The 25452-nt window shown below is 44.6% G+C and overlaps 1 protein-coding gene across 1 annotated transcript in view; it reads right to left on the bottom strand.

The window, feature by feature from the left end:
• CFAP43 (cilia and flagella associated protein 43) overlaps positions 1–25452 on the bottom strand; it is a 505375-nt gene that overhangs the window by 282332 nt on the left and 197591 nt on the right. Inside the window, exons 15-16 of the mRNA XM_069239443.1 lie at positions 24226–24378; positions 5690–5820 (exon numbers count right to left, since the gene is read on the bottom strand). Coding sequence (XP_069095544.1) covers positions 5690–5820; positions 24226–24378 — 284 coding nt within the window. The remainder of the gene's footprint in view (positions 1–5689; positions 5821–24225; positions 24379–25452) is intronic.

Raw genomic sequence — 25452 nt, 5'->3', positions numbered from 1 at the left:
CCCAGGCCATTTTCCTCACCAGAGCCTTGGTCTTCTCTGGAAGTTTAGAGAACTTCAGGAGCTGGATGACATACTCCCAGTCCTGGTTGGTTCCCCAGGGGGACGAGGGTTCTTTTCTTTGTAATTAGCCCAAGCAGGGTCTGTTCTCACCCTTACCTCTCTCAGGAACTTAATTACTAGTGAAATGCCTTATTACATGGGGGACCTTGAATACTTCCGATGGCTGGAATAGTAATTAATTTGGCCCAGCAGTGTGATTTAAAGGTCTTCATTTAATTAGGAGCTAAATGATCAATCTTGACATGCAGATGTGTTCAAATTATATGTAAGATCTGCATTTGACAACCTGTTTTACCATAACACTGGTGTGTCAAATGAGTCCCTTTGCCTAACTATGCTCAAACTGTAGTTTGCCGTATATTGCACCCAAGGTGTATAATAGCCACTCTACATACTTCAGTGAAGCACTAAACATTCACACTATCAACACCAACAGATATTATAAGGCCTACCCAGCTCAGCAAGAACCCATCGATGGTCCTTTCAGCAACAAGCTACCGATGCACAGATACAAGGTTGAGTTAGGCAGTAATCTCACACACTCTGCCCATTCATGTGTGGATACAACTGTGCATACATGTCAATGTGCAAGCAGCCAAGAGTCTGTTACACTAGTTGTGCAGCAGCATACCTTATCTTAAGACACAGACACTTGTGGCTAGCTCACCCACGCTTTTATAACAAAGCTTTCAGTGAGTAAAATAGACTGAGGAAGTGAGACTCATTCACAGCAGAAGTCCATAAACCAGGTAGCCTAAACAGTGAAAAACTCAAGGGAACCAAATGAGGAACCCATATCTGACACAAACAATATAGCAATTTAGATACAGTATATATAACCTGGCCTTAGCAGGCTAGACCACAGAGGAAGAAGCTTGGCTATTTAGATCGTATAAGTTTATTTATTTCTCACCAGTTCCGATGATAGATGTGTGGACACTGCAGTTTACCTTGGAGTTACTATTACCTATAAGGTAAAATGGATGAATTTGCTAAGTTATGTATTAATACTACAGGATTTAGGTGCCTTGATGTGAAATTGGATCGCTTATGGTTGAGAATATGGGGTTAGTGCAATATTTCTCTGTGTATTCATAGATATAGCTCTTCATGTTCAAGCAGCTTTTTTTTCGGTGTTTTGAGGCCACTAAGTGTAGCTTTATACAAAATTCTAAACACGTTGTGAAAATATGTTTTCCTTTTTTAATTTTTTTTATTTTTTTAAAACTCTGTGGATCGTGAGAGCTGGGCTCTTATCGACTTGAGTATTATCGCTTTTACAATTCAGGCTACCGAACTCCAGTGGTTATAGGTCTGGCTCTGATGGTTTGTCTCTTGAAGGATCCATCAGTTGGACCGTGTTCTCCAAAAAGCTCCTTGGTTTCTTAGAATATTGTACCTTGGGAATGTTAGGATTTAAAACTCCCTAAGTCTTTGCCTACAAACCAAACAAGAATAAATATTTTCAAATGCCCAAGATTCTTAGATACACACACTCTGGCACTCAGATTCAAGTTGCTTTTAAATTTGAGGGAAAGATGAAAATATATTCCACCATTTTGCTCAGTGAAGCAAACTACAAGAGTATTGGGAAAGTATATTAATTACAATTAATACCTTAGTAAAGATTAGACTGATTGTGTCCACCAAAATAATCAAATTGGGATATCAACCGATGTTACAATGGAAAAGGAAGAGATTATCTTCCCTGCAATAAGAGTAGCTAGATTATGCATTGCTAAACATAGGTTAAAAGTGGAATCCCTACAATTTCACAATTTGGAGGAATTGTTTAATGAATTATTAAGGCTTGTCAGAATCTCGGACCCAGTGATGCAATGTGTGGATTGTATATAAAGGGGTCAGACTGCCAGGGAACTGCCAGCTCTGCCAGGATCCTGGAGGTCTGATGGTGGCGGAGATGCTAATCTGCCAGGGCAGCACTGCAAGCAGTGCCCTGGGGATTACGACCTCGTTCTTTGCCAGCCTTTTCATGGCGGTAACACCACCATGAAAAGGCTAGCAGAGAACAGGTGCACAGAGCCACAGGGGGGGCCCTGCACTGCCCATGAACTTGGCATGGGCAGTGCAGGAGCCTCCTGCCCAGCACCCTTGCAATGTTCACTGTCTGCAAAGCTGCACCCTGTTCACTATAGCATTGCTACCAGCTCGATTACAAGCCAGTGACAATCCTGTTTCCCACTTGGCAGAAACTGAGGTTTCTTACTGCCGACCTAGCGGGAAACTCCTAATAACTCCTGCTGGGAGGTCTCCACGTAACCGGCAGCCACCGTGCCAGGAGTTTAGCGGACAGAGTTTTCCATCCACCAAACTCATAATCACCCCCAAAGTCTACTTACAATAACAACGGTCTATAATTCGATTTAAGATCTCACATGTCTTTGTTTTAATGTTGTATGACTTGTGACTTTACCTCTTCTTTGATTGTTGTACTGCCTTCGCTATTAAAAAAAGTTAAAAAAACAAACAAAAAAAACCTAACTCCAGATAAAAACCAGATACAAAATAACATTAATATAACTTTGCACAATAGGTCATGCATATTTCACATAATTTTTGTTTTACTCCTACGAATGTTTTATGAGTAATTTTGGATTACGGTAAAATTGTTTGAGCATAAAATGATTAGCAATGTTCTATGAAACTGGATGTGTGCCACAGTGGTATGAACTGCAGTAACAATGTGCCCGGCATGACTTAAAAAATGTCAAGAGAATACACTGAGCAGATCTCTTTCTGTGACATTTGTACGCTAGGGCATACTTTGCGTGCAATTATCACCCAAATGGCTACCAGGTGTAATTTGCGTATTATGTGTAATTTGAATTAAAAAATGCATATTACAGTTAATGAAACATTATGCAATATTTCTCACTCCTAACAATTTCACAACCCCATACCTTTTCCTTTAACACTCTACTATTTCTTTAAAGAGGCGTTTTAGCAATTACCAGATTTTCATTCAATTATTAATGTATTTGTGTTAAGTGAGGACTATCAAGAAATAGTATTGCACCATGGGTTCAGTTGTTATTATACAAATAAATGAACTCGAATCAAAAGGACTATATTGATCTAAAAATGTGATTGAAACTAAAGCAATTAAAAAGAAAAAAAATATGATCCAAACAAGATGCCAGAATCAGTTGCCACATTATTTTTCAAGAAATCAGAGAACAACTATACAGAAACAGGTCACCACCGGAGACCCTGTATGTCTTTAGCACATTTCTTTCTTAGTAGGAGATGCTTCATGTTATCATAAGACATGGGCAAACCAATAGCAGTAGATGGACGAGGTGATGAGCCTAAGCACTATGTGGGGATGTTGACGATCTGGAAGATGCTAGCTCGGAGGTTTCAAGGTGAAGTCCCTCCCTGTTCCGGATTTTCCATCAATTCTTGCACACCTCAAAGCATGAAGACACGAGCTTCCATCCAGAGAAGTGGGGCATGTTCAGGGCAGTATGGTGATGAGGAGAAATATGTGTCCCTTGAAGAAACCCCCAATATTCGGGACAAACTTTGTTTAAGGTATTTCATATACAGCAGAGGGCTACCTCCAAGGAGCAGTGCAAAACTTTATAGAACATATTACAGTAGTAAGAATATTTCAAACCATTGGTGCTGTAACTGATCAGAATTGTGTATGTGGTGTCCAATTCAGATCAGATTACAGAATCCTGGATGGATTGGTGAAGGGAAACGTGTGTTTGGGGAAACATTATACAGTAGAAAATGTTTACATGACATTGTGCTTATTTACATACTTTTACATAGTATTAACACATTTATAATTTGATGTCGATATTTACGTAGTTACACAAGAAGCAGTCAATTTTTTCTGATTTCCAGTGAAGCAACGACATGAGAGCAAAGAACTACTGTGATTTTTATCAATTTGCTTCCCATTACTTGTGTAGCGGCATAATAAATAACGAGGCCCACTGAGAGTTTTTCAAAAACTTGCCGAGATCCCCAGACTCATTATATTGATGTACACAATTTCTTGAGTAGTAGTTATTGCATCCAATCCAAACATTTAAGCTGTATCGTGGTGGCAGAGCCTCCTACAATCAGAGGCAGAGAGCCTTTTTCTAAGTCAGTGCATATGTGTTCATTGGTTGGAAATGCACTGAAATCTGTACCTAGTGATACATTATTATTATGGATATTAGTATCAGGAATTCCTTGCTATGAATAAAAAAACAAAGCTCTAATTGGTATACATAAAGCAAATGAAACAGGTTCCACCTCCATCAAAGATCATCTTTTCCGCCTGATGTCACAAATTCAATTAAAACATTACTCCTTATTCACTTGTTTCATTTCCCAATTGCTCCTCAAGCACTCTTGAGTAAGATTTTAAAACCTCTCTTAAAGCCCCTGACCATAATCAGATGAATTAATGTCTAACCACATGTACCACAGATCAATGGCCATATTACTTCTACATTCAATCAACTCCTCACTTATTACATTACCAACTATGCGAAGTTTGATCCTTTTGAGCATATTTTAGGTGGGAGAAATTCAAACCTATGACCTTTGAAACTGTTTACACACAATAAGGCATATATATTTGTTTAAACATGTCAGTAGTACTTTCAAAAATATTATTTTTCTGAACGGTAGAAAAAGAACATACAAGTCTTTTTAAATTATTTCATGCAAATCACTCCAAATCGCCACACCCATAATGCATCTCACAGCTCATAAGGGCATAACCGAATCAGCGTAGCCATTTTGTCTCCCCCACTGCTAAGCAGCCTTTCATCAATGAGACTGTCAGTCCAGATGACAAATCCCATTCCTAAATAATGCTCATCACAACGCATATGTACACCGACTTTATGGTACATCCATAATCATTATGCATTTCTAAAATTTAAGCTACTCTCTTAATGATGTGAAAATCAGATGCAACCTATCATGAAGCAGTACAGTACAGCTGATTTTATGGCCTAGTATTAAACAGAAGGGCTTGGGTAATACTTCTTAATGCTGAGCAGCTATTCTTCTGCATCAAACTCCTTGCAGTAATAGTTTTACAGTCCCACACAAAAGCATACCATTCAGGCTAATTATCAACAAACAACAGAGTCGATGGACAGGGTTGCTATAGACCTTGATTACTTTCCACTCCTGCTTGATTGCCTGCTTGGTGCATTCAGTCATTTGTGTTTCGATGTTAATGCTGCAGAGTCTTACTTCATGTTGTTTGTGGCATCATGCACCAATATTAGCAATCAACCAACTCACTTTTGAATAACAGAAAGGAGCATTTTGATAAACAGAAGATTTCAGATTTATGCTAAGTGATAACCTGAACCTTATTTCACTCACATATATTGACTCAGATTGTGTTAATTTTGGGAGTGCTAGGTTCTTATAATATTAAAAAATATTGTAGAAAGTGATAGAGCTTAAACTTAAGAAGATCAATTATCTCTGTGGTAGTGCTATTTTAATCAGAGTTGAATACCACCATTTTTATTGGTATTGGTTACAGAATTTACCTTAGATCAATTTAAATTGTGTTAAAATCAATAAAAAGACAGTATTAGGAATAGAAAAGATTACAAAGATAGGACTTCCAATTACTTACTTCAATTTCAAACAAACCAGGGCACCGTCATTTATGCCTGTGGTGACTATGTTATGGTCAGTCATTGAAAAGTTCAATGATCGGACTCCTCCATTCTGGTACGAGTGGCACTGTGCTTGAGCATGGATTTCCTAAAGCAAAACATGAATAAATGTAACATGGAAAATTAGTATAGATGCTTTTATGTGAAGGGGAGAACTTTTCATGTTAACATTTCAGTATTTGACCTGATGAAATGTTTGTTTAACCAAGAAAACAATGTATCGATAGCAGTATCATTAATTGATCATGTTCACATGCTGTGGATGTAACATGTTCAAGCTGTCGGGGTTAATATACTTTCGTTCTAGGATATGTTTGCAGGGTATATAACCACACCTGTTTCTGTCAAGTAAGTTCTGCAATCCCAGTAGAACTGTACTAGTCTGTCATGTACCAAAAGGGTTAAAACTTGCCATTTCAATATATACATCACTGCAATTCACACAATTCATAAGAAAGCTGAAACGAATTGTATGTATTAATAAATGTGGTGTTAAAGGAAGCCATATTTGAAATCATCTGAGGAAGACAGAAATATTAAGCATATAAACGCTTATACCCAAGTTGCTATTACACCAAATATCAAGTTATTCTATTCGGGACCGGCAGCGCGTCTGGCCACACTTTGATCTTATTATCGCATTACATCTCGGTTTACCTTTTTGGTATTGGTTGCTTGTCAACATTTATGACCAAAAAATTGCCAGAATGTGAGGAGATATTAAGTACCATTTATGCATCAGCCCTGAAGAAGTCCTTTGATAAGGACGAAACGCGTTGGCTGTTTTGTTTTTACATTCAAGGAAAACCTAATAAAGAGAAGATATTCTTGTGATGATACGGACTAAGTGGACTTAATTATTCTACTTCAAGTGGTGCACGTTCAAAATTTCTATGACAAAGATTCTAAGTGAATGTTGAAGTGCTTTATTGATAATTATTGCGTTTACACATTGCTATTGATTACACTGAAATGATGGTAATTGTAACATTTGGATTATTTATCTTTTAACATGGTGAATCGTTGACAAAGCCAATATGGTTGCTGTATAGCTTGTGATGACCATTGATAAAGCTACTAGGCCTGATTTGTTTAGAGGGACACCACCTCAATTGTGATGTTTATCTATATTGTTGGGGGGGGTATGTATTGTGATTTTGAGGGTCGTAAGCCAGTAGGGATACAAAATGATTACAGAATGTCATCCAAGGTGTTTTTAATCTGCCTTATGTCTAAATTTGTAAATCAATGTGTAGTAGCTAGAGTTAGTAATGTGTGAGTAATAAATGTATTTTTCTTTTTAAAAGAAAAAGCACTGATGGAACAACTGTTTATTGAGTGTTATTATTCACTGCCAGTTAACAGTGATTATTAGCCCACACCACCTCCCCTGAGTAGACATCTTGCACAACTAAAAACCCAATTTCTTTCACAGGGATAACAGGATTATTCCGCATTGGAGGAATACATTATGCAGAAAAGGAAGTCAGATTAAGAAGAATATTCTTCGGCTCTGTTATTTTGATTAATTTCAAATAGGATAAGATTTTTGTGGAAATTTGAAAATTAAGCAAATTAATTTACACAATTTGTGGCAAATGGAATTAAGTCCATTATTATGTGGTATGTGCTGCCGTCACAAAATCACAAATCCACTTGCCCTATTCATTAAATATAATAATATATTAATGAAAAGTAAAAACATGTCCATTCACTAAGATAAGGTAACCGCCACACATATGAGATGTTTTTCCTACCAAGAATTTTCTCACACTCAACATGCCTTAAACACTCCTTTTGAGAAACCTGAACTCTAGGTGAAATGAAGAAAAAGCTTGAAAACTTGTACTTCCTGAGAATCACCAATGCGATTAATCATATTTAAGACCTGACTTCCATTTATGGCCAGGGCATGGCTTTGGGGGCTTTTGGGGTGTGACACACCCCAAATAAATGCATCATTGGCTTGGTCATTGGGTCTGGTGGCCCGGAGTCAGATCTGCTATGTCTGTGTCAGTTTTTCTCGTCCTGAGCCACGAATGAAAGAAACCACTTACTTTGATGTAAATAGGAGGGACAGTGATACCAGTCTGGTGGTGGCTGAATTTCAAAATGTGAAATCAGAAAACCCGCCTTCAATACAGGCTTTACCTGGTCCAAATTTTGTGATCCAAGGCAAATATTTTATTTCAGAGAGCCTCAATTTTATCACAGAAAGAACAAGTTACTTACCTTTGGTAACACTTTTTCTGGTGGATACAGTAGCTACCTGTGGATTCCTCACCTTATGAATTCTCCCAATGTGCCATCCTTCGATGAAAACTTTCTTTCCAGCTCTTCACGTCGACGAGGATGTCACAATTGCACGTCTCCGCATGCGACTCCATCTGACGTCATTGTGGCAATAAGAGGTCCTTGTCGGCGTGTGGACGTCAGTTTCACCCTTTTTTACGTGCCTTTGAGGCGAACAGGTGAAAACCGACCTCACGAAAACAACATATATATATATTGCAATCCAAATACAATATAAGCACATTTATTTATACAAAAAATACCTAAAAACATATATACAAAACTAGTAAAAGAAGTCTTGGTATGACCAGACAGGCAACAGGGAGGCAGGTGGGACTGTGAGGAATCCACAGGTAGCGACTGTATCCACCAGAAAAAGCGTTACCGAAGGTAAGTAACTTGTTCTTCTGATGGATACAACTACCTGTGGATTCCAAACCTTATGAATAGAGTCCCAAAGCAGTACCGCACTCGGAGGTGGGTGCCTGACTGGTCACACCAATAAATCCTGCAACACAGAACGTGCAAAATGGCCATCCCTCCTAACTTCTGAATCCAAGCAATAATGCTTTGCGAAAGTGTGAAGGAAAGCCCAAGATGCTGTCTTGCAAATATCCACCACTGGAACACCTCTAGCCAAGGCTGAAGTGGCAGACTTAGCCCTGGTGGAATGAGCACTAATACCATCAGGAGGAACCTTCTTTGCCAATGAATAACAGATCTTTATGCAAAGAATGACCCAACTGGATATGGTTCTCTTATGGACTGCTTTGCCTTTCATCTTGCCCACATATCCAACGAAGAGTTGGTCATCTACTCAAAATTCTTTTTTTCTTTCAACATAAAAACTCAAAGCTCTTCTTGGGTCTAGGTGATTAAGTCTTTCTTCCTGCTTTGAGGGGTGAGGAGGAGGGTAGAAGGATGAAAGAGTAATAGACTGACCAAGATGGAAGGGAGTGACAACCTTAGGAAGGAAAGTCGCCCTGGTTCTCAACACCTTGTCAGCATAAAATGATGTAAAGGGAGGTCTGACACTAAGAGCTTGGAGCTCACTCACAAGCCTAGCAGACGTGATATCTATAAGGAAAGCAGTTTTTAATACTAACAGTATCAATGAGCAAGAATGCATAGGTTCAAACGGTGAACCCATTGTAAAAGTTAAAACCAAATTCAAATCCCACTGAGGCATGAGAAACGGAGTGGGAGGAAAGTTATTAGTCCGACCTCTCAGGAACCTAACAACTACACGTGATTTAAACAAGGAAGGTTGATCAGGAAGGTATAGAAAGGATGACAGCCCAATAAATAGCCATTGACCGTCGGACTGCACAACCCTTCTGTGCTAAAGTAAGAGCAATCATCAGAACATCAGATAAATGGGCCTTTAAGGGATAATTTTGCCTCTCTCCACACCAAGCAACAAATTTTACCCATCTGCTGGCATAGACAGTTTTGGTGGAGTGTCGCCTGGCCGATAAAATAACATCCACCACTTCTGTAGGGAGAGAAAAATAACTCAGATTGCCCCGTTCAATCTCCAGGCACTGCGAGAGGAGGTCTGCCCTGTGAGGGAGACGGAGCAGAGGGCACAGCGAGAGTTGGAGAAGGTCTGAGTACCACACCCTTACTGGCCAATCCGGAGCTATTAAAATAACTTGAGCCCGATCTTGGCGAATCTTCCTCAGAACTGAGGAATCAAGGGTATGGGGGAAAACGTGCAAAGTAACTGGTCGCACCAATACATTTGAAACGCACCCCCCACTGCTCCTTGCACCAGATACTGGAGGCTGCAGAACGACGGGCAGTGCGCCTTCTCCCAAGTGGAAAACAGGTCTATCTGTGGAAAACCCCACATCCGGAAGATGTGAAGGACCAGGTCTGGATGGAGATGCCGTCCGTGATCAGCTGAGAAATGCCGACTGAGACTGTCCACACGAACGTTTAGCAGCCCTGCCAGATGGTTTACTACTAAGCAAATCTGAAAGTCCTGAGCCCAGGATCAGAGCCGCAAAGCCTCTCTGCAGAGAAGGTATAACCCTACTCCTCCCTGCTTGTTGATATACCACATTAAGGTAGTGTTGTCCGTCAAGACCTGAACTGACTGACCGCGAAGGGAAGGGAAGAAGGCCTTGAGAGCCAGACGTATTGCCCACAATTCTAACAGATTGATGGTGAAACATCTGTTCCACTGGAGACCAAAGACCTTTGATCTCCAGGTCCCCCCGGTGAGCTCCTAACCCTAGAGTGGAAGCATCCGTTATGACCGTGGCCACCTGTGGTGATAGAGAAAACGACCTTCCTTGGGAAAGGTTCTCGTCCACAGCCCACCATCGTAGATGCGCTGCAGCATCTCTAGAGATAGTTATTGACTCCTCGAGATCCCATTTGCGTTTAAACCACTGTTTGTGGAGGCACCACTGGAGAGCCCTCATGTGCCAACGTGCATGAGTGACCAACAGAATGCAAGAAGCGAACAGACTGAGCAGACGTAGGACTTTGAGGACTGGAACAACTGCTCCATATTGAAACATTGGAATCAATGCCTGAATGTCCTGGATCCGCTGAGGCGGAGGATAGGCCCAATTCAATGTGGTATCCAGTACTGCCCCTGTGAACAGGAGGTGCTGAGAGGGCTTCAGGTGAGACTTGGGCACGTTCACCGTAAAGCCCAGGTTGAACAACAACTGAGTTGTCATTTGCAGGTGATGCAGCACAAGCTCTGGGGACTTGGCTTTTATCAGCCAATCGTCCAGGTAAGGGAATACAGATACTCCCTTCCTTCTGAGATTTGCTGCAACCACCTCCATCACCTTCGTGAAGACTTGAGGTGCGGAAGTAAGACCAAAAGAAAGGACCACAAACTGGTACTGTTGCGACCCCACCACAAACCAGAGATACTTCCTGTGTGACTTGAGAATGGGGATGTGAAAGTATGCATCCTGCAAGTTGACAGACACCATCCAATCCTCCTTGTTCAACGCCAGAAGCACCTGCGCTTGAGTCAGCATTTTGAATTTCTCCTGTTTGAGGAACCAATTCAAAATCCTCAGATCCAGGATAGGCCTCAATCGACCATCCTTCTTGGGAATCAGGAAATATCTTTAATAGCAACCCTGACCCCTTTCCTGCTCTGGAACCAACTCCACTTCACCTTTTGATAAAAGGAATTGAACCTCGTGCTGCCGCAACAGGAGATGATCTTCTGAACAAAACAAAGGACGGGGAGGGGTGGGAGAGGGTAAACTTCTGGAAAGGAAGGGCATAACCTTTCCCCACAATGTTTAGTACCCAAGAGTCCGATGTGACTAACTCACGCTCGTGGAGAAAATGAAATGTCCTGCCCCTGCAGGAGAAGCATGACTTAAAATGGATGGAAAACTAGGGCTGCTTTCCTTGTAGTGCTCTCCCAGAGGAAGAGGATGAGGCAGGGTGCTGTTGGATGGCTCCTCATGTCCTAACCCTCCCCTGCCCTCTAAAAGATTCATATGGAAGGTTGGCAGGCTGTTGAGTTGTGGACTGAGGTCTTCCACTATAAGCGGCTCCACGGCCAGACCGCCTAAATCTCCAAAAGGATCTGAAGGGAGTCGATGTAGAAGCCTGAAGTCCCAAAGATCTCACCGTGGCCCTGCTGTCTTTGAAGCACTCTAAAGCAGAGTCCGCCTTGGCCCCAAACAACTTTTTGCAGTCAAAAGGGAGGTCCAATAAAGTTGCCTGGACATCAGTCAAAAACCCAGAAGACCTTAGTCACGCCTGTCTCCTGGTGGCCACCGAAGTACCCATTGTGCTGGCTACTGAGTCTGCTGTATCCAGACCAGACTGGATGATCTGTCTGGCTTCAGCTTGGGTGTCCAACAGGAACTCGTCAAAATGCCCCTGCATATCTTGCGGCAAGCTTGGCACCACAGCTCTAGCCATGTCCATCAGGGCATGAACATATCTACCCAGCACACAGGTAGCATTGACTGATTTTAGGGCCATACTACAATAAGAGGAAGTCTTTTTAGCTGCATGCTCCATCCTCTTGGACTCCCTGTCTGATGGAGTAGCAGGAAAGGAACCAGGTGCAGAACGAGCAGAACAAGAAGCCCGGACCACTAAGCTCTGAGGAGTTGGATAAAAATCCTGGATCCCAGGAGAAACCCTGTCTTTCCTTGCTACCGTTCTGGACACAGCTGGTGATGTAACAGGCTTTCACCAAACCTCCAAAATAGGCTCCGTGAGAGCATCATTGAAAGAGAGCCGGGGCTCCGCCGAAGTGGAGGAAGGATGTAATACATCAGTTAAAATGTTTGTTCTAACTTCAGAAGATGGCAATGGAAGCACCAAACAATCTTCAGCCTTCCTTATGACAGAGTGATATGAAGCCGCCTCTTCCGTAAATTCACCCGGTTATGAAAGATCCCACTCAGGGGAGGTATCCAGTTCACTAGCTGAGTCAGACCCTGAAACTCTCCCAGGGGCTCCGAAATCTCTCCTTCCTCCAATAATTGTCTCTGGTATACTTGCTCTTCCAAGAGCCTCAACGCTTGCCTCCTCGACCTCAGCCTGACCTACAACCTCGGCATCGACAGAGTTAGCCAACGTCGATGATGCCGGCTTCAAGACAGATGGACGTGGCAAAGGAGAAGAAGGAGATACACTCCATCCCGACCGGGACCCATCCGGCGCCAGAGCTGGCTCCATCGGCATCATATGAGGCTACGTCATCAGCGTTGAACCAGCACCCTCAGCCTGAGAGAAAGGCACAAACGGAGCTGACTTGCATGGAGCCGGAGAGCCCAAGGAGAACACTAATGGACCCATGGGACCTGCCGGTCCACCAGAAGGGGCCATATCTTTATTAAAAATGCTGAACATAGCATTCAGAAAAGCTGCCGGATCTGCTCCCGGAGTCGGGAAGGCAGGAAACCTTTGTTCTTCATGCGGTGCTTGGGTCGGTTCCGGAACCTGTGCCACCGACTCCTGAACCAACACAGGTGAAAAATGAGTTGGAGGACTCACCGGGGACTCAACCACCTCTATGAGTGATGGTGCCGGAGAAGCCTGAGGACTTTGAGGTTGGATAATAACAGTAGGACTGACCTCCCACAGCGTATGTCGTTGTCTAGAGGGAGACCGAGACCGATCTCTAGAAGTACGGTGTAGAGAATCTTGCTGGCACTGCTTCTTCTGTGACTGCGAGGACTTATGGGATGATGAGTCCCTTGTCTTAGACCTCCGGTGACTTCTGTGTCCTTTCTTTGCTTTTGCCAAGAAGAGTTTAGCTTCTCTTTCTTCCAGCGCCTTTGGATTCATCCTTTGGCAGGAAACACACTCTTCCACTTCGTGGTCCGAACTAAGACACCATAAACAGTCTTCATGAGGGTCCGTGACTGACATACAACCCCTGCACTCACAACAAGGCTTAAAACCTGACTTCTTAGGTGGAGACATTGTAACAGGTACAATAAGACACCTTTGAAACAGTAGCTGTTCGAGAGCTGTGAGAAAACCGTTAGCGTCGAAGGCACGGAAAAAAGGGAACTGACGTCAGCACGCCGACGAGGCCCTTATTGCCACGATGACGTCAGATGGAGTCGCGTGCAGAGCCATGCAATTGTGATGTCCTCATCGACATGAAGAACTGGGAAGAAAGTTTTAATCGAATGCTGGTGCATTGGGAGAATGCATAAGCTGAGGAATCCACAGGTAGTTTTATCCATCAGAAATGCGCTGTACAAACTCCTATTAATGTTTGATTTTATAGACCATAATGTTCCACCATCTTTGAGCTTTGAAGAGAATATGCATGCTATACGTTTTCTTGGCTCAGCTCCTGCACAGACTCTTAGAGGCAACCCAGACACATGTATCACCCTCGCCCTATTAATTAAATGCACGCTCTCCTTTATTTTAGACTCAGGCTTAGTACAGGAGGCCATCAGTAATTGATAAAATGATTGGTAAAAGGCAAGGACTAGAAACCTGGAGGCCTGCCTACATGCGCCAATTTGACAATTCAACAATTAAGGCTTCTTGCAGCAGAGTTGAAGAAAAGTGTATGCAGTGAACATGCACTTAAAACATATAGGGGGTCATTCTGACTCCCGCCGGGCGCGGTCACCGCGCGCCCGGCGGGAGCCGCCAAAATACCGTACCGCGGTCGGAAGACCGCGGTGGGTATTTTGAGGTTTCCCCTGGGCTGGCGGGCGGCCTCCAAAAGGCCGCCCGCCAGCCCAGGGGAAACCGTCCTTCCCACGATGAAGCCGGCTCGTAATCGAGCCGGCGGAGTGGGAAGGTGCGACGGGTGCTGTTGCACCCGTCGCGTATTTCACTGTCTGCCAAGCAGACAGTGAAATACTCGTAGGGGCCCTCTTACGGGGGCCCGCAACCCCCCCTACAGCCATCCGGTTCCCGGCGGGCGGACCGCCGGGAACTGGATGGCGGTAGGGGGGGGTCGGAATCCCCTCGGCGGCGCAGCTCGCTGCACCGCCTTGGAGGATTCAAAGGGGCGGCGGTACACTGGCGGGAGACCGCCAGTGTTGCCGGTCTGACCGCGGCTTTACCGCCGCGGTCAGAATGCCCTGCGGGGCACCGCCGGTCTGTCGGCGGTGCTCCCGCCGACCCTGGCCCCGGCGGTCTAAGACCGCCGGGGTCAGAATGACCCCCATAATCTAAGGGCAGGGACTGAAGACTGTTGTGTTGTATGTGATAATTGTCATGGGTTCCAAAGGAGAACCAGGTTCATCCCATTGCCTTTCGGTTGTTTGATTGCCAGTAATATGCTTGAAAAGTTGTGACTGGCACAGCTTGCCAAACCTTTTTCTCGAATGTTTGTGAAAGTATTACATTTGCACCCATTTAAAGAATACTTTTATGGGTGCAGATCTACTACTTGTTTGGTAAACCGGTCGAGATATATATATTTAAGATCCCGATCCAAAAAAGGAACAAGTGAAAATGTCTTACTGGTCTGAGGACAATAAAACTCAACACATACATAGCAGACCCAATTCAGGGCCCTCAGACCGAACTACAAACCACAAATGCATTTGAGGGGTGGAGCTTCAGCTGGGGTGTTTGATAACTGTTGTCAGGTTGATGTAAGGGTTCAACAAATGATTCTAGGAAGCCCGTATGGCTTAGTAAACTAACTAACTGCTACCAGTGGAAAATATTGAATCTCTTATTATTCGTGAAAAATATTTTTTTAAATGCAAGTTGTACTATAGATATAGGTTAAAGCAGGAGAATAGTGCTGGTGGACTGTGGTCAGTTGTGAATCAGCTAAAAGAAGGAAGAGGTAGGGTGTGTATAGGTGTCAGGAACAGGTGCAGAAAGGGAGTTTGGGTGCAACATCATGGACATGTATTTATGTATTTGATACTTATGTTGAGGTTAAGTGTAACATATCTACTGTGGTCTGAACATAAATGTAGACAGAGTAGGGGGGCATAGCCAGGCAAGATGGCCGGCTAGATGTGCTCATTACAGCTTCCATACCGCAATAAAAATCCTGCTGTCATCCTTTAGTTTTATTTGCCATGTACACCTCAGCTTTTTCCCCTTGACTTGTGCCAACAAAGGGTAACTTATTTCCATTGATGGGGACCTGCCAACAAACTGTGAGGGGACCGCTGAGGCCTGATTCAGCTGTGAGCAGTGGCTCGCGAAGCTCTTGGCACCTGGGGGTCAGGGGGATGCCGAGTGCAAAATAACACTTGTGGTGCTGTACTCAGCAGAGCCTTGACGGGAGGGAGTCCCTTACCTGCTGGCCAGGAGGATTCCCTATGAGGCCTAGAGAAGGGGCTGGGGGCCAAGGACCAACAGAGGAGGTGGTGAAGTGAACTGCGGCCTGAGGTGGTGGATCGGCTGGGGCTCCTGATCCCTGGACCCAGTCCCAGTCACTCCCTGCCTGAGATCATGGTGCGGGGAGCGGAGCTACATCCATGGCCGGAGGAGTGAGGCGGGATATGGCAACGGAGTCCGACTTCGGAATTGGGGCTTCCCCTGACAGCCTGGATCTGCGGGGCCCTAGACTCCTGACAGGCCTGAGGATTCTGCTGGCACCAATGGAGATGGTGAAAAGAGCGCGCCGCAGCAGTATTTGGGGGTTGGCAGGACATCCAGGCCCTCAGGCCTGCTGCTCCATGTACCAGATGGATACCCAGGGGTGGCACCTCGTTCGGAGCTGGGGTGGGAGGTGGTCTCCAGTGGCAATTCCCAGCTCGTACGCATAGCTTCCCAGGCCTGTTGGGGCCTTGAGGCTCCCTGATCTGCTTCAGAGCCAAACCAATGTGGTGAGTTGGTTTAGGGGGATGGGTCTATAATGAGGACGGCCAGGCCCCAGTGATGAGAGGTGGCGATCGGCCTAAAGTCCTAGGGTACGATTGCATGTTGGAATGGGTCCCGATGAATCCCTAGTGCTACCAAAGGCCAGATGTAGGTAAGTCAGAGTTTGCGACTTGCAAATTGCAGTCTGAGCGACTCGCAATTTGCAATTCGCAAACCCAGATGCAGGATGGTGTCCCTGACACCATCTCCGAATCGCAAGGGGGTCGCAAAGACCCACCTCATTAATATTAATGAGGTGGGTCGCAATTTGCAACCCCCTTGCGATTCACAGCACTCACAGGGATGGTGGCCTGCTGGAGACAGCAGACCACCATGTCTGAGACTGCTTTTTAATAAAGCAGTTTATTTTTTGTATTGCAGCATGTTTTCCTTAAAGGAAAACGAGTTGCAATACACACGAAAAAATGAAACGTTTTTGTTTAATTTTTTCAGAGCCAATCACAAAGGGGAAGGGGGCCCCTAGGGACCACTTCCCTTCTGCGAATGGGTTAGCATCCATTTGAAATGGGTGCTAACTGCGAATTGCTTTGCGACCGCCTTTGCGGTCACAAAGCATTTCTACATTGCGATGCGAATCGCAAATAGGAAGGGAAACACCCCTTCCTATTTGCGAGTTGCATTCCCATTTTGCAAGTCGGTAACCAGGTTACCGACTCGCAAAATGGGAATGAGCATCGCGTTGTGCGTTTTGCATGGCACAAACAGCGTAATTCGCTGTTTGCACCATGCTAAACGCTTGCTACATCTGGCCCCAAGTGACTTGCAGGAGTGATGCCTCGTGGAAGGCCCCTGACCCATACTCCAATATCTGTGGTGAATGAGGGGGGACCTGTCTGGTGTGCACTGCATACAAGGAGGAAAAGGTGGGGGACCTCCCTGACAGCTGGAAGGCTTCCCATTTTTGCGCTTGGTTCACCCTGCTGCTAATGTTACTCAGATGGGTTTGAGGTGTACCTCCTTATGGGACAACCCGCAGCTGACGACCCTGTTCTGCCAGTTGTAGTCACCCTGGCACAGGGAGTGAAGGCCGCCGCCTCATGACTGCCACAGTGATCAAAATAGTGATATCAGGGAAAGAATACAACTTCAGGCATCATGGCTACAAATCAGAGTTTGAAGGCAGCTCAGACAAACAAGATAATCAACTACACCCACTCAATGCCATCCCCTGCCCACTCAGAGGAGGGGGAAGACTGAAACATGGGGCTATCTGAAGAAGAGGGCGTGACACCTGCCTCCCCTTCGTTGGCAGATTTAATGATGGCGATCTACGACTCTAAATCTGACATTGTCAGAAAAATAGAGGCGGCGGCAATAGATCTTAGTGCAAGCTGATCTACCCAAAGTGTCTGAAAGGGTGATGAACGCCGAGGAAAATGTTGCTGTCCTGCAGCGGAAGGTTCACACACTCAGAGTCACAGTCTTGGACTTACAAAAATGGATATGCCGTTTGGATGACCGCCTTGAAGACTCGGAGGGCCGTTCTAGAAGAAACAAACTCCGTTTTGTGCACTTTCCGGATAAGGCAGAGGGGCCGTCTGTAGAACTTTTCTTGGAAGACTGGATTACAACATCCCTTAAACCAAAACGAATCTCGAACCTCTCTATCACTGAAAGGGCCCATAGAGCATTGGCGACCCGCTGAGGGCCATCGTAACCCACTTTCTAAATTTCCGAGATGCTGTACTGCAGTGTACCAGGTCACGGGACCCTCCATCATATAAGGGTACGCATATTTCAATTGTCCCCGATTATACCCAGCGAGTACAAGAAATGAGGAAAACATTTATGGCAGTTAAAAAGAGGCTGCAAAGCTAAAACTTACGATACAGCCTCCTCTTCCCGGTGAAACTCCGGGTCCAGCCTGGGGGGGTTCTTTTACACTCTAGCAGAGGCAAACAAGTGAATGCACAACTTACCTCAGAATACTGGCGAACCCAAGCAATGGAGATGAACTCTCTGATGCGGTTGACAGTGGAAGGAAGGAAAGGACAGTGGAGAAGCAGACTCACAGGTGAACAGGATTATCGTATGCCCAGGTGGAATGCTGCAGGCAGTGGATGCAACCTTAGGCAATGGAAATCAGCTTTGGGATAGTGGCTCCAGACCCAAAACAGCTAGCGAAGACTCTGAGATGGAATAAAGTAAGGTATCGATTGGAGGTCCCTGGGTGTGATGCTCTGCCTTCCCTGTGTATCTTTGGAGTGCTGTTTGACTTTGCTGGGTTGAGGATAGTGGTTGCCTCACCCTCCTGGAAGAACTTTAATGTAGAACATAGAAGCTACGTTATCTGATATTTCTCAGCATTTATTAGATGGCTTCAATGTATACATATGGTTACATTGCTAATCCCAAGTCTCAATTGACCAAGGGGGGCTAGTATACATGGCATCCCTGGTGTGGTCTCCCTTGTCTTTTGCCTCTGATTCCTGTCTGTTTGACTGTGTGCTGGACTTCATTTTTGGTACTCTGGGCACTTTACCACTGCTGACCAATGCTAGAGTGCAAGTGCTCCCTGTATAAGTTGTGATTATAATTGGTTATCCCTGATTGGCATATTTGATTTACTAGTAAGTCCCTAGTAAAGTGCACTTTGTGTGCCCAGGGCCTGTAAGTCCAATGTTACTAGTGGGCCTGCAGCACTGATTGTGCCACCCACATGAGTAGCCCTGTAGGCATGTCTCAGACCTGCCACTGCAGTGTCTGTGTGTGCAGCTTTGCACTGCCATTCGACCTGGCAAGTGTACCCACTTACCAAGCCCAAACCTTCCCTTTTACTACATATAAGTCACCCCCTAAGGTAGGCCCTAAGTAGCCCCATTGGCAGGGTGCAGTATATTTAAAAGGTACAATGTACTGGTGTTTTTTACATTTCTTAGTAGTGAAATACTGCCAAGTTCAGTTTTCACTATTGAAAGGCCTATCCCTCTCATAGCTTAACATGGGGACCGCCTTTAAAAACCTTATAAGTGCAAGTTCTCATTGGGAGCAGATAGAGATTTGGAGTTTGGGGTCTCTGAACTCACAACTTAAAAATGAATCTTTTGGTACAGTTGTTTTTTAGATTGCCTGTTTGAAAATGCCACTTTTAGAAAGTGGGAATTTTCTTGCTAAACCATTCTGTGCCTCTGTTTGCCTGTTGAATCCACATCTAGGTTAGACTGACAATTGGGCTGTTTGTGAATTCCCTCTAGACAATGACACAAAGGGAGCTGAGGTATGTCCTGCATATCCTGATAATTGTTCTAGGCTCGATTGGGGAGGGAGGAGCGGACATCTGCACCTCAAAGGGCTGTGCCTGCCTTCACACAATGCAGTCTCTAACCCCCTGGAGTGCGCCAGGGTCAGGCCTGGCAAGGCAGAATCTTGTGAACAATTGAGACTTTCCTTTGATGTTTGCCTACTTCAACAGCAGAAATGAGTAAGTAGTGGACCCAAAACCCCAGATTTTTAGAACACTCCTGGATCAAGAGGAACCTGTGCCAAGGAGAAGAGTTGGAGAGCTGGAGGAGGAGTACTGCTCCTTTGCTGTGTGTTCTTTGCTGGGTTGGCCTGTAGTGGCTGCTTCTGCCTTAAAGAGGACAAAGACTGGACTTTGCTGTGTATCCAGCTTGTTAAGTTTCTCCAAGGGCTTGGACTGAGCTTGCTTCCTGTTAATAGGTCTTAGGTACATCAAAGACTTCACCTACCAGCCTCTGGGTTCGCTTGCTGTGGACCCTAACTCACCAGGTGGGGCTTATTCCAGTTTTTGGGCCCTTAGGAGTGAAAACTGGCCTAAAAAACAAGAAGAACTGGGTGCACAGATTCCGGACAACTACAGGACCAACGCCACTGCCCGACTCCAGGACATCGCCTGCAACCGAAGCCGTGATCCCCGCTGGAGTGCAATGACAGTGACTGACACAACAGGCCCGACGCCGCTGAAGCCCCTTGCCGGGGACTGCGGTATACTTTCTTGGTGATGGCCACACTCTTGTTCACCTGAAGTGTATATTTCTTGATGTTGTCTACCGTTTGGATTTCTCAGCTCTGTACTATCCAATGTCTATAATAATATGAGGGATTGTTCAGGTTGGGGAGATATTCTGAGTCAGACACATTTCTGGCCTGTGGTACAAGGGTACCAAGTTATTGATTGGGACATTAGAAAGGTTTGTTTTAATTGTATATTAAAGCAGCTGGAGGATGAACATTTAATGATGAGTAAAAGGAAGCTATGTTGCTAAGCTGCTTAAGAGCAATGAGGTTGCACATTTTCTAGCAGGGGGAAGTACTGAATGCTGTGGGCTGGGTGTTTGCCTTTACCAAGTTAGAAAAATCTGTATTTTTCACCAATCCTTCAGTGCAGGACTGACTGGTCTGTGCCAGCCTGCCACTGAGGGGCAAGTTTCTGACCTCCTAGGGGGAGAGCCTTTGTGCTCTCTGAGGCCAGAAACAAAGCCTGCACTGGGTGGAGGTGCTTCACACCTCCCCCCTGCAGGAACTGTAACACCTAGCAGTGAGCCTCAAAGGCTCAGGCTTTGTGTTACAATGCCCCAGGGCACTACAGCTAGTGGAGATGCCCGCCCACCAACACAGCCCCCACTTTTGGCAGCAAGTCCTGAGGAGATAATGAGAAAAACAAGGAGGTTTCACCCTCCAGCCACGACAGCCCCTAAGGTGTCCTGAGCTGAGGTGAGGTGACCCCTCCCTTAGAAAATTCTCCATCTTGCTTTGGAGGATTTCCCCCAATGGGATTAGGGATGTGCCCCCTCCCTAAAGGGAGGAGGCACAAGGAGGGTGTAGCCACCCTCAGGGACAGTAGCCATTGGCTACTGCCCTCCAACCCTAAACACACCCCTAAATTCAGTATTTAGGGGTGACCCTGAGCACAGGACTTCAGATTCCTGACGACCTGAAACAAGAAGAAGGACTGCTGACCTGAAAGCCCCACAGAGACGACAGAGATGACAACTGACTTGGCCCCAGCCCTACCGGCCTATCTCCAGACTCAAAGAACCTGCAACAGCAATGCATCCAGTGGGACCAGCAGCCTCTGCCGACTCAGAGGACTGCCCTGCACCCAAAGGACCAAAAAACTCCAGTGGACAGCGGCCCCATCCAAGCAACAAAGAAGAAAACAACTTTAAAGGGACTCCAGCCTCACTCCGGAAGTGTGAGTCCCCAACACTCTGCACCCGACGCCCCCGGCTTGTGTCCAGAAGAACCAACACTGCAGAGAGGACCCCCAGGCAACGGCCACGTTGTGGACACCCTGAGACGACCTCCCTGCACCTCCACAGCAATGCCTGCAGAGAGAATCCCCTGACCGTGACTGCCCGGGAACAAAGAACCCGACACCTGGAAGAAGCACTGCACCCGCAGCCCCCAGGCCTAAGAGAAACCAACTATCAGTGCAGGAGTGACCAGCAGGCGGCCGTCATTGTTGCCCAGTGGGTGGGTGGCCCGAGAAGCCCCCCTGTGCCCTACGTGCATCGCCAGAATGACCTTCGGGTCCCTCCATTGATTTCAACCTTAAACCCAACACCTACTTCGCACACTGCACGCACACGCCCCTGTGCCACTGAGGGTGTATTTTGTGTGTCTGTTTGCGACCGCCCCAATGATCTACAAAACCCCTGGTCTGCTCCCCGAGGATACAGGTACTTACCTGCTAGCAGACTGGAACCGGAGCACCCCAGTCTCCATAGGCGCCTATGTTATTTGGCCCCTACTTTGACCTCTGCCCCTGACCGGCCTGTGTTGCTGGTGCTGGGTGTTTGGGGTTTACTTGAACTCCCAACGGTGAGCTGCCTATGCCCCGGAGACTGAACTTGTAAGTGTTTTACTTACCTGATAAACTAACTTGTACTTACCTCCCCCAGGAACTGTTGATTTTTGCAGTGTCTACTTTTAAAATAGCTTATTGCCATTTTTGACAAAACTGTGTACATTACTTTTTTTAATTCAAAGTTCCATATTTACCTAAGCCAAGTACCTTACAATTTAAGTACTTACTTGAATTCTGAATCTTGTGGTTCTAAAATAAATTAAGAAAATGATATTTTTCTATATAAAAACCTATTGGCCTGGAGTTAAGTCTTTGAGTGTGTGTTCTCATTTATTGCCTGTGTGTGTACAACAAATGCTTAACACTACCCTCTGATAAGTCTACTGCTCGACCACACTACCACAAAATAGAGCATTAGTATTTTCTAATTTTGCCACTATCAACCTCTAAGGGGAACCCTTGGACTCTGTGCACACTATCTCTCACTTTGAGATAGTATACACAGAGCCAACTTCCTACAATCATGCATTTGCCAAAAGCATAATTACTCTCGGAGTCTCTAGCCAGAGAAATGGTTGGAAAATAAATTGGTTTCTTTTTACTAGTTTTTGTTTTCTGGCCACCAGGCCAATTTACAAAACACCAGGAATATGGCTTTGACAAGTAGCCATCAGTGTATCTTTAAAGAGAAGTAGAAGTTCAGATGCTGCTGGCTCAGCCTGGTGCCCAGAAGAAGAATAGCTTGGAGAAACAGAATATTTGCAGAAGAGTAACCGACGATGACCTGAATCTGCTGGAAGATCTCTCGGTCTTCCAAATTGTTTTTACACAAGCAAAACCAGAAAGTGCCGCCCCTAAACAGAAATGTCAAGTAATGGAAACAGTCATATAAACTAGAGAAAGTATGGGTCATAGAAACCAGGGAAGCTGAAGTGTTCCCATAGTGAGCCTGTATACAAGATTTAATCATGTCTGCTGATTTCTGAGTAGATCACCCCTCCTTAGTATGCAACATTTCTTATGTTAAGTACTTCATTTTGGTGGGATTAAAATACTTCTCTGGGCTGGGCAATGAATTAATATGCCCATTGTTAGACGCTTTCAGTTTTGAGCCTCCATCCCCCAAAATAGCTCATGAGAAGTGTTTCATTGCTCACTACCCTGAGTCAAGTGCAGAGAGAGTGTACTTGGTCCAGTTTGCACAGCTATAGTAGGACAAATCTCAGGACATCAGAGGTAAATAACTTCAAATGACATGGTTGAGGTCTATTAGGTCCTGCTAGCACTTTATCCCCCCACCCCGAATTGAGTCTGGCAATATCCATGTACTAATATCAATGCATCCAGGATTTACCCACATCCCAGCATTGATCCATCCACACACATACTTGCATCCTTCTACTAGCTATGCGCTCACACTCACCCATTTACTCCACCAACCACTTTTGCATGAACTCACAGATATCCAATCATCTATTTATTGGTATACAGTCTTCAATCCATCCATCCATCACCTTGTCTGCATATGCCGAAATAAGTGTTGCCTCTCTGCTTGATACTTGTACATTAGTATCTGTATCTCTATGTGTTTTCACATTGAAACATCATACAACAATGCACAGTCATTGCAACAAAGTAGCCAGACCTATTGGCTGCTATATAGTTTAATGTGCAGGCTATTAGGTTCCTGCAATTGCCACCTGTCTAGCTTTTGCTGATTTTCAGTGTAGTTGCCTGCAGGGTCGCTAAATTGTTTTAGGTACTTGAAACAGAAAATACTACCATTGTTACCATATTTCATCATAAATCACATTACATACCATTGGCATGAGTTCCTACATGTCAAAATGTATAGGAAATAATTCAAGACAGTTGATTACATATTTGCAGCTCTTCTGTTTTACAAAACCCTAAAATTGAACTTGGATCAAAACAAATTACAACAGTTAAAACCTGGCTAAATATTCTACTGAGAAACACCAAACTATATCTGTAGTAAGGGCTAGATGACTTTGGTAACTTTGCATCAATATTCTGTCCTTAAGATTTCCTATCCCTATATGTAATCATGATTTCTACAAGATTATTCATAATTACCATAAAAAGTGTATCCAGAACACATATCATTCCATCTGGGGCCACAGATGCCAACCAGTTTTGGTCTGGTGACATACATAGGGCTCCTGCACCAAGTTGATTTCCTTGGACCGCCTTGGTAGGTGTAAGAGGTGAGGCACCACTGGAGTTCTCCTTCAAACAAAAAAACAACATTAAAACATAGTATTTACTAGTATCAACTGTAAATAAATAGGGATCCTCAACATGACCGATTGCAAGCATATTCACTGTAGTGTATTTAATTGGATACAGCTGGATTGTGTAATTTTCTTTGAAATATTTGAGCATATCTTCGTTTTTATTGTTTCCTTTTAATTTCTAAGGTGATACAAACCTGTGCTCTTATTCACCTGTATGATCGCTTGAGACACATCCATGAGAGTAAACTCTCAAGTCACATTCTCCTTCTTCACTTTCCTACCAAATATCTCTGAGAGAAAACACATCTAATAAAATATTATCAGACAGGTATTTTCTTTTAAGGCTTGACGACTACCTATTTAATTAAACAGATGCTTCATTGGCAGATGTTGCATTATGTTACTTACAGGGCTATAGATCCTAATTAACAAAACAGGAATGCTGTAATGCACATCAAATATGAATTTCAAACAATGTAACCCTAGAATTGTTTTACATTTTTTATAGGAAATATAAGAATATGTAACTACTGCTTGTATATGGAGATGTGCCTAATGGAAAATAGTTAACTTGAGGAAGACCTGGAAGTGCACTGACGTTCTCTCCGATTTTTGTACCTGTTCATGAATATCCCAATAGCTTTGACTAATAACTTCTTTGCCATCCTCTGGGGCATCTTAATTAGACTGACCTGGGCCGGCTGCTGGCCCTGCATTCCTTGGGAAACACAGCTCCTCTATGATTTTGGTAGGTTTGGGATTACGGATCTTCAGCTCTACTATTTCATGGTGCAATCCCACTATGTTTATTACTCGTATGATCCAGACTCTACTACCATGCCTTAAACTTGGGAGAGCTCAAGCAGCACGCCTTCCACATTCTTCCTTACTCCCACAGGGACTTCCATGAGACCCCACTGATATACAGACGCTTTCTATCACGTGCTGGGCTTGGTCTTAGTTACGGCGCAACCTGGGATGGGGATGCTGTATTCTCCACACATACCTCTATCGAACAACCCATGGCTCCCACTCACTGAGGAACGGTTGGTGCAGTGTATGCTTG

This window comes from Pleurodeles waltl, chromosome 6, assembly GCF_031143425.1.
Source record: "Pleurodeles waltl isolate 20211129_DDA chromosome 6, aPleWal1.hap1.20221129, whole genome shotgun sequence".
NCBI classification, from domain to species: domain Eukaryota; kingdom Metazoa; phylum Chordata; class Amphibia; order Caudata; family Salamandridae; genus Pleurodeles; species Pleurodeles waltl.
Note: the sequence above shows the minus strand (reverse complement) of the source record. Positions and strands in the feature narration are given on the sequence as shown.